Below are 9,824 nucleotides of genomic sequence, written 5' to 3'. Positions count from 1 at the left end.
CGAATGTAGAACTATCCCCGCTAATAGGATCATATCCAATTTTTTCCCCAGGTATTTATCAACTAATTAACCTTGCAACAGCAATACCCCATCTCTCAACATTCACGTGACATGATCATGCCCATAGCTTTTTAGAGCCTTTTGTACCATTGTATAATGTTAATAAATTGTCGAACGAGAGGGTATTTGGTCACCAGCAACTCGAAGGAGCAGCTATATAGCTCTAGCTAAAAGGCCGGCCAGACTCCCAACAGATTCAGAACAACCACGCATACGCATACATCATTCTCCTAGCCTCCACCAACATTCGCACAACGTGACCTCGCTGTTCGTCACCGTCATGGACGCCGAACACCTCGCCGTCATCCTCGCCACCACTCTCGTGCTGCTAGGCAGCAGCATGCACTACACGGCCGACGCCGAGAACCGGCACGTGTTCCTGGACTGGGAGGTGTCCTACGCCGTACGGTCACCGCTGGGCGTGGCCAGGAGGGTGATCACCATCGATGGGCGGCTCCCCGGGCCGCTGCTGAACCTCACAACCAACGATGTTGCCCACATCAACGTCGTCAACACCCTCGACGAGCCGTTCCTCCTCACATGGTGCTTTGTGCGCGCACGCTGTCACTCTGCAACTTATGTTTATTTACCTGCAGGCACTGATCAATGAACCTGTGTGCCGTGCAGGAATGGTCTCCAGATGAGGCGGAATTCGTGGAACGACGGCGTGGCGGGGACAAACTGCGCGATCTCACCGACGGAGAACTGGACGTACGTATTCCAGGCCAAGGACGAGGTCGGCAGCTTCTTCTACCGCCCCTCGCTGGGGCTGCACGCCGCCGCCGGGGGCCACGGCCCCATCCGCGTCAACAATCGGCCGGTCATCGCCGTGCCGTTCGCCCAGCCCGACAGCGAGTTCGACGTCCTTATAGGGGATTGGTACAACATGGACGTAAAGGTGAGTTGGTAGCGCGTGCTGCACACAATCATTCCATCTCCATACATGTAACCATGCATCAATGTCGTTTCTGTCATGTTTCTGGAGAAGGAGATGAGAGGATACCTGGAAAGAGGCCGTGATCTGCCGTCGCCGGATGGAATTCTCATCAATGGCTTGGGCCCTTATGCAGCCGATTTCACGTTTAAGCCAGGTAACTGGCTGTAATTGATTTTCGTGTGTGTTCAATTCCAGTTCATGTTTAGATTAAGCTACTTGCACACACATCATATGTGAAGAAAGAAATTGACTTAAAAGCTCTTGATTTTCCTTGAAGTTTCAATTGTATGTCGTGTGCTCAAAGGGCCAGTTCAGGTCAACTCAGAGGTTTATTAGTACATTCCCAAGCTGCTCTACATGCTGTTTGAAAGTTCAAAGAGTTGCTTGGCTGAATCCATTGCCATGCCGACCCGCCAGGGCGCACGTACCGTCTGCGCGTGTCGAACGTGGGCACGAGGACGTCGCTGAGCTTCCGGATCCAGGGCCACAAGCTGCTGCTGGTGGAGGCGGAGGGCACCTACACGCGGCAGAAGCACTACGCCTCGCTGGACGTGCACCCCGGCCAGTCGCTCTCGGTGCTCGTCACCGCCGATCAGCTGCCCAAGCCTTCCTACTACATGGTCGTCAGCTCGCTATTCGTCGAGCCGGAGCTGTTCGGCGTCGCCAACGTCCTCTACGCGGGCTCCGGCGGCCTGCAGCCGCCCGGCGCCGCGCCTCTAGAGGGCCTGTCGTCGCACAACGGCTACAACCGGTCCATGGAGCAGGCGCGGACCGTGAGGATGAACCTGACGTGCGGCGCGGCGCGGCCCAACCCGCAGGGCTCGTTCCGCTACGGGCGGATCAACATGTCCCGCACGCTCCTGCTCCGGAACGACGAGGCCGAGATCGGCGGCCGGCGAAGGTGCACGGTGAACGGTGTGTCCTTCGCCGGCGCGGCCACGCCGCTGAAGCTCGCCGACCACTTCGACTTGGCCGGCGTCTTCGCGGTCGTCTCCGGCAGGCCCGAGAGGAGGAGGCAGCCCTCGCTCGGCACGGCCGTCATCGACGCTCGTTACAGGGACTTCGTGCAGATCGTGTTCGAGAACAGGGTGCCGTCGCTGCAGACGTGGCACCTCGACGGCTACAACTTCTTCGTCGCCGGGTGTGCATGGCGAAACCCGCAACCTTTGCTATGCTTTGCGTGCATTCATTTTCAACCGATTTTTCTATGTGCGCTAACGAAATCGAATGTGGTTTGTGATGAATTTTGCAGGATGGGTTGGGGCAAGTGGAGCCCGGACGCAAGATCAACGTACAATCTGGTCGATGCCATCTACCGTTCTACCGTCCAGGTAACACTGATCAGAAGTTCTATGTTCTTCCATGGGTTCCTAAAAAGGTTTCTTCATCTTATCTATCTGCCATGTGTTCTCGTGCGCCTGTGTTATTGTGCAGGTGTACCCGTCAGCATGGACGGCCGTGTTGGTGTCTCTGGACAACGAGGGGATGTGGAACCTGAGGTCGCAGAGTCCCGACAGGAGGTACTTGGGCCAGGAGATTTACATGAGAGTGAGCCAGGGCAGCTCAGAAGTCCCTGACCCTAGGGATGAACTGCCGATGCCTCCAAATGCTCTCTTATGTGGAAAAGCCAAGTCTTCGAAGATAGGGCGAGCATGAGAGGCTGGGACCGCCTGCCAAACCAACATGCGGCTTTTTTAAAATTAGGACATAAATGCTGTCCTATTTGTAATAAGTAATAGACAAATATTTGGCAGGCTACTTCGAAATTTCTACTGCTCGCAACTAAATCTGTTCCAGGGCATATAGAATCAACGCATTTCAGCACCATGAGATCTCAGCTTCAATCCCCAATCCCCCATATCAAGTACGAATTGAACCCACGAGACCTCAGCACAGCGACAAGGAGAAACATTTTAACTTTGCAAGTGCCATAATCGCTAGTCTCCTGTGCAGAGGATACCAGGAAAAGCACAAGCAGCCATGCCGGATATCTATGCACCAGGGACACCATTCAAGCAGAAACATCCATTTATTCGAGCACGTAACCACTACATTTTGTCCTCTAAAGGAAGATGCTAATCCGAAACCGAAAAGTGCCTAACACAAAAATTGATACCTCTGAGCATTACCATACATGGTGGGTGCATCGGAAAGGCGACCAAAATTCACGGTGGAATTTCAGCTTGTGTATGGTGGCCACATAAGCATACATCTATGGCCTGCACAGGTCTCATCTCATGTTGCCCTCTCTCAAGACATCAATCATGTCATACAGTTTCTTGCTCGCTCCAGATTGTATCTGCAATCATGTGTAACTCAATTTGTACCGACCTCAGGTGAAAAGCTGGGAGAATTGGAATATCAAGCTATCACAAAGCGTTAAGAATCCACACCTTTGTGTAAAGAAACATAGCAGCATCAACAGTTCCTTCTGCGTATATTGAACGGCCACATATGTTGTGCTGAAACTCAAATGAAACTCTGCAACCGCAATGGTAACTTAGACCCCTACATGATGTCCTAACTGCTAAGCAAGGTCTTAGAAAAGGGATAAGGAACTTACGTCCCATCAGGTGAAGTGAGATGGTACATGTGGAATGCATGACCCTCAAGATGCTCTTCTGGGACACCAACCACGTTAACCTGCTCCTCAGGATCCCTTACTAGTTTTACCTGCAACATCCATAGGTAGACGAGTGTCAGATAAGTAATCCTGCAAGAGCAACATACATTTCTTCACTATATACTATGCTCGGTCTGATCCATTAGAAAGAACAAATAAACATCTACAGAAAATACTATCTATTTGTGAACTGATGTATTCAAAACCTCAGGACTAAAACTACATCAGAAGTGAAAGTTCACTCAAACAAAGGCCAGATACAGGAATATGGGATGATACTCAACCTCAGCAAAATAAAATAACATGATGGATTAAATCGAAACCATATGACAATTTTCCTAGATTGTCGATTGGAACTTCATGCAACTTGAAGTCTACATGTAAAAGAACGAATAAGTCTACATGCCATTAGCCCATTCACTAACGGTGACTAGTAACAGATACAGATGGATCAAAATATCCAATTCAGCTCGATCTAAAATTGGGAGTTCATGATGCTTACAGACTTGCAGCTGTCATATAAACATAAAAGACAAACGATAATCATCCAAGGTTCATAATAAAATTGTTTGAAGAGAAACATCACAAGTTTTTTTTTTGGGGGAAATAAACATGATAATTGATTGACCGTAAAAATTCTTTTCTTGAAATAATACCTCATCCATGTCAAATGATACACCCAACTTCTGAAAGCAAGAGATAACAGCTTTGGCAGTTCCAGAAACGTCCAACTTTGTTGCTTGATGAGACTCCATGACCTGCGGAGGTGTGCCAATTAGACGCAAAAATGATTAGCCAGAGACCATGTTAGTATGGTGCTTTTGACAATCATCATTGTTCAAGAAAAAATAACTAGAACTAGAAATAGAGACAATCAGACAAATCAGAAAACTAACAAAGTCTGGGTTATCTCAACCAGTTGTGCTAAAAGGGTATTGACCTTTTGTCTACTTCATGGAAATGCTTAATTTGATAGATATGTGCACCTATAAGAGCTATACGTGATGGAAGGTTGAAAGAGTTTTACAAAATGCACAAAAGGCGTGTACCCTAGTCACAAACAATTCAAACAATGGAATGATACTTCTGTCATGTAAAAGCTGAAGTTTATTAATCAGAATTAATGGAGCACATTACCTCATATGAAACTTATGAATTTGTTAACAGTTTTTTAAGATGCCTGAGTTTTTTTTTCCAAAGAATTTTAACAGTTTATAAAATCTAGGGCATTGCAGCTGAGATGCACCCCAACAATTCTGGATCTGTTGCTGACATTTAAATCTAATAGAATAAGCAAGGAGAAAAAAGAAGACTTATTACCATGGGCTTAACATACCCAGGTGGCTACAGTTGGGTATGTTTGACTCTAATTACTTTCAGAAGGTTAATTCATTAGCATATCAGTATTGAACTAAATGTTGAGCATTGAAAAGCTTCAACTAGTAATCTGCGTAAGTGCATCTATTTCCCCTCACAATTGTGCTCCAGTTTTACTACAATGGCCTTTTTCCCTTTGGTAGCTTTTCCACTGCATTTGCTACTAGGTTCTTTTAGTACATTCACTTGAACGTTCTGCTTCATCTGGAAAATCACAAAGCCAAGAACCACAGTAGGCATTTTTGGTCTTTGATGATACCTTCGCACTTTATTAAGCAAATTATAATGGGTTAATTGGATATACTCCCTCCGTCCCAAAATAGGAGTCATTCTAGAAATTTTAGGACAGATTAACAAGAAGGTAAAATGACCATGTTTGCCCCTATTTATTACCCATATTTGGCAGTAATTGATTCTTACATACACATGCACTTTCTAAATAGGGTAGAATGACTTGTTTTTTGGGACAAATTTTGAATCCTAGAATGACTTGTTTTTTGGGACAGAGGGAGTACGCCGTTACAAGTATCACGCTTCGGAGATATACCATTATTATTCGCGATATTGTAAGTGTACCATTACAATTTCACATTTCTTGAAAACATACCACTACTTACCTCTTCGACGTGTTTATAAAAAAATCTGGTCCAAAATACCCTTGTCTTCTTCTTTCTCCCCCTTCCTCTCTCCTGAGTTGTGAAGGTGTCGGCCATCCTAAACATCTTCTCGTCAAGCACGGGCAGCCCTTGGCTGAACCTCCCTGTCGTAAAGAAAAGCAGCATGCGGCTCATGCCCCAATCGGCAAGAAGCCCCAACTTCCTGCAAACGAACGCAAAAGAAGCCCCGCAGGAGATGAACTTTGGCTCGACGCTGCGTCCCCGGGCATCTCTATCTGGATGACGGCCTTGAGGGTGGACAAGGACTATTTTTCGGTGGTGGAGGAGGAGCCAAAGTGTCCCTCGCCCGCGACTGCTGGGGTTGACGCTCCACGGTGAGGCACTTGGTTAAGCCAGCGCCGGAGAGTGCGAGGCAGCGGCGCGGGTTGGCGAGGAGGCCGTTGCCAAACCGGCCATCGAAAACCACCAAATGGATCTGTTAGCCTCTTCCCCGCCCGTTTGGAGCCTCGCCGCTCGCCGCGGTCCAAGAACTAGCCCCTGTGCCGCCGCTTGGGACCTGGTGGGTTGGGCCCAGCTTGCTGCCATCGCATGTCATAGAGACACGGACCGTCATTGGCTTTGGATTCCAGTGGCACCCGTGAAATTGATGTATCTGTCATTGGCTTTGGACATGTGTTGTGGTTGGCTTTGCATCTCATAGAGATAGCTTGCTTGCGTCATGAGCTGCGAGTCATTGATTCATGTTATTTCTGGCAAGCTGCAGGTCTATCCTCCATGGCACGCGGATGCGCTAGGTCAGACCGAAGGACGGCAATGGACATGGCGGCGTGAGGTAGTTTTTTTGACATAGAGAGAGAGAGAGGAAGGGGTAGAAATGAGATAGGGAATCGGAGGAAGAAGATGAGGACATTTTGGTCCAAATTTTTTTTCATAAACACATTGAAGAGCTACGTAGGGGCATATCTCCAAGAACTGTAAAATTGTAGTAATGGTATATCTCCAAAATGCGACAATTGTAATGGTATATATCCAATTAACCCAATTATAATATGCACTTGTGGAACACAAATCATTTTAGCACCGTGAACACAAATACTCAAGCTTTAGAGTTAGAACAAAGAATACAATAAGCAATGCAGTCTTTCTAGGGCACATATCAAACTATTACCTCCAGTTTGTAACCTGAAAATGCATCAGGGAATTGCCCTGCCATGATTTCCATGGCAGCAAGAAAAGCAACGACCTAAAAATTGAAGAGGTTATATTGAGAACTGTTCGAATGTGTTGACCACCTGATGATGATACCAAGTATCTACCACATTATGATAATAATTATACCTGCTTTCCCATCTGTGGGGATATCACAGCATAAATATTTGCATCCTGCACGGTTTTGTGCAGCAGTTGCCTATCTCCACCTGTTGTGCCCATTACAACTGGCAAACCCAATTTGCAATAGAGTTCAGCATTGGCTGCATACCAAATAAACATCAACAGCAGTTAGAATGTTGAACAATAATAAATGAATAAAGAACATTAAGGCATTTAGGCATGACCATACAATGGCAACAGAATATATTCATATGGGCATAACCAAAACATGCTAGTTAGAACAAATTGCACTTCTCAAGGATTTTCTCAATATCATATTTGGAGAGAAAATATTAGATTTAATGAACCAGTAGTCCAGTATGATTTTTTGCTCATTGGAACGCAGTTAAGCATAAGAAATCTAGAAATGACTATGGACAAAAAAATTGTTCATGAGCATATTAACCAAAAAGAAAAAGACATTGCCAATAGTGATTACTAATACACTCACCATTGACAGCATCAGGCACAGTGTAATCGACAACTATGAGATCTGGGTACTCTTCCATGATGGAAGGGAGAATTTTTTCACTTTCAGAAGGGTCATGAATTCGAATTTCTCTATCGCAGATTTTAAGCTTTCCATCAGGGACCTCCGTGGCACTGAATGATACAGGAACTAACTGAAGACCGGCTGATACAGCTGCTTCTGCCACAGCCTTCCCCATTTTTCCAGTACAACTATTCACCTGTACAGATAATAGAGCTATACTAAGTGAAATAAAGTTGCGACGACACAGTACCACATGCATCTCAAGCCATGTGGAATGTACTAGAAAATTGACGTGCTTTACTGAAACCCTAATCGCCGGAAGTAATTTGATGAACAATTAATCTTCAGTTTATCTGCAAACTCAAGTATCTATTGACAAACTAATTAACTAAAGCTTTCCTTTCTGAAACTTTATAAGGACAAATTTGACAATACTCCATCTTAAAGGCCTGAGAACAGAATATGGGCAAGGTACATCAATTTTTTATTCAGAAAAAGGTTTATGCATAGGTTCAAGAGTTCAGCACCTTATGTAGGAAAATTAACAAAGAGGATGAAAACAGAAGTCGTATGGCCTACAATGACATCGACAGACTAAAAGGCCATATGTTAGCTCCATGTAATACTAACACAGCTCTGGTTTCATCCAAGTACCGCTTTTCATCCAAATGTTACCTATAGAAAAAACTGACTGACTGACTACCAATGGCCAAAATGAAATAAACTATGAGATATACATATAAATAGCTAAACAGTTGCGGATAAGGAAACAATCAAAATTCTTACATATAAATAGCAATTAGCAATCATTCAAAGAGTTTCAGGTGCAACTAAGTTCCATCAAACTAAGCACATGTGATTAGTTTGAAGATTTCGTATCCTTCTCAGTGAGAATTCTATGGGATGTTTGCATAACTTTTTTAAGCATAATTCAACCGACTATGTATGGTTCAAATTGCATACATCGGCTCACTGAAAATATTGTCTCACAATGTATAGTGCTGAAATCCTGAATGCAGTATACAGTTTGCTACCTGACTACTCCACCAATTCACTGAAACACATACAGTTTGTTATCTGAACAAGCAATAACTATATCAAATATTGTCTGAACTAGAACAAATCATCCCCTATAATGCAATGGCAAACTCCAAGCCATAATTTGGCCCACTACTTTACCATTCTGTTCTACCCTTCCAATCCCAACACGAGATTAACATGCTTAAATGAAACATAACAGAACTATCAACCCAGAGCCAACGCAGAACCAAACCAAGCAACGGTACCAGTATCGGGAAGGAGAGCTTGGGGGGCACCGCGGGGACGCCTTGGCTAGCAACGGCATTGACCACTGAGGACCTCGCCGTTTCCATCCGCCGCCTCGGCGCCGCCGCGCCGATGGGAACGCGGAGTGGCTGACGACGGCGGAGCGAGTGCCGTTGCCGCAGGGTTATGGCGGCGGCGGCGGCGGGGTGCGCGGCGATGGTGGCGGAGAGCATTTGCGAGTGCGGCTGGGGGTTGGTGATGGGATGGGAGAGTGAAGGAGGCAGGGAGGGAGGGAGAGCGGCGGCGGCGACGGCCGAGGGCGTAGGAGGGACCGAGGGATACGGGATAGCTCCGGGTTTTAACACGATTTCGACTGTTTTTTAAGGAGTCTTCCCAAGATGACCCTGATTTGCGTTTCGCCGTTTTTTTTCTATTGTGTACTATAAATCTATACTATCTCTTCTCTTCTCTACTATCTCCAATTTTATCTCTATCTATATCTCTATCTCTCCATCTCTACCTCTACTTCTATTTCTACTTCTACTTCTACTATATAAATTACTAAACCAAGCAATGATTTCTTAGGGTGTGTTTGGTTCAGCTGTGGATTCCTAAAAATCTGATTTCTGGAATCAGCTGTGGCAAATCTGCTGTGAGCTGACAGCTGTGGGAAAGCTGAAACCTGTTTGGCTGAAACAACTGTCAGCTGTGGATTTCTGTAAGAAATGTCTGTTATGCCCCTAAGATCCCATAAGGCTGTTTATATGCTAATTAATCACATGGACATGTAGATGACCGTTTTGGAAAGGAAATATTCATGTTTGTTAATATTTGACATATATAATAATTTATACAAAATATATATCCACGTTATAAAAATAATTGAACAATTTCTTTTTTCTTTCATTTTTTTCTCTGTATTTCTTTTCTCTTTTTTTCTTTCTATTTTTCCTTTCTTCTTTCTTTTTTTCCCTTTTCCCTTCTCCCTTTTCCCGTTCCTTATCCCTTCCTCCTTCCTCCGCGTACCAGCACGGGGGGCGGGTGGCGGGGGGCGCGTCGGGCACCTCCAAATCAAGAAAG

At 45.4% G+C, this 9,824-nt stretch overlaps 2 protein-coding genes across 2 annotated transcripts; one reads left to right on the top strand and one right to left on the bottom strand.

The window, feature by feature from the left end:
* Positions 1-377: 377 nt before the first annotated feature.
* On the top strand, positions 378-2,849 carry LOC112873678 (monocopper oxidase-like protein SKS1). Its single transcript, XM_025936691.1, has 6 exons — positions 378-603; positions 688-958; positions 1,049-1,151; positions 1,415-2,138; positions 2,250-2,328; positions 2,432-2,849. The coding sequence occupies exons 1-6, from the start codon at positions 401-403 to the stop codon at positions 2,651-2,653; spliced, it is 1,602 nt and encodes a 533-aa protein (XP_025792476.1). The 5' UTR covers positions 378-400; the 3' UTR covers positions 2,654-2,849.
* Positions 2,850-3,007: 158 nt separating this feature from the next.
* Positions 3,008-9,103, bottom strand: LOC112873685 (probable 4-hydroxy-tetrahydrodipicolinate reductase 1, chloroplastic). Its single transcript, XM_025936705.1, has 8 exons — positions 8,765-9,103; positions 7,437-7,674; positions 6,953-7,086; positions 6,783-6,857; positions 4,277-4,378; positions 3,561-3,670; positions 3,391-3,478; positions 3,008-3,296 (listed from the first exon to the last, which is right to left on the bottom strand). The coding sequence occupies exons 1-8, from the start codon at positions 8,975-8,977 to the stop codon at positions 3,228-3,230; spliced, it is 1,029 nt and encodes a 342-aa protein (XP_025792490.1). The 5' UTR covers positions 8,978-9,103; the 3' UTR covers positions 3,008-3,227.
* Between the last annotated feature and the right edge of the window lie 721 nt (positions 9,104-9,824).

This window comes from Panicum hallii, chromosome 1 (assembly GCF_002211085.1).
Source record: "Panicum hallii strain FIL2 chromosome 1, PHallii_v3.1, whole genome shotgun sequence".
Classification (NCBI taxonomy): domain Eukaryota; kingdom Viridiplantae; phylum Streptophyta; class Magnoliopsida; order Poales; family Poaceae; genus Panicum; species Panicum hallii.
The sequence above is the reverse complement of the archived record's forward strand: the minus strand, read 5'-3'. Positions and strand labels throughout refer to the sequence as shown.

Coding starts and splice junctions, on each gene's coding strand:
- LOC112873685 (XM_025936705.1), bottom strand. CDS start 8,977: ATGCTCTCCGCCACCATCGCCGCGCACCCCGCCGCCGCCGCCGCCATA. Junction 4,379..6,782: donor TTTCAGGTTACAAACTGGAG/GTAATAGTTTGA, acceptor ACACCTCCGCAG/GTCATGGAGTCTCATCAAGC. Junction 3,297..3,390: donor CTATGTTTCTTTACACAAAG/GTGTGGATTCTT, acceptor ACATGATTGCAG/ATACAATCTGGAGCGAGCAA.
- LOC112873678 (XM_025936691.1), top strand. CDS start 401: ATGCACTACACGGCCGACGCCGAGAACCGGCACGTGTTCCTGGACTGG. Junction 959..1,048: donor GGTACAACATGGACGTAAAG/GTGAGTTGGTAG, acceptor TTTCTGGAGAAG/GAGATGAGAGGATACCTGGA. Junction 1,152..1,414: donor CGATTTCACGTTTAAGCCAG/GTAACTGGCTGT, acceptor CCGACCCGCCAG/GGCGCACGTACCGTCTGCGC.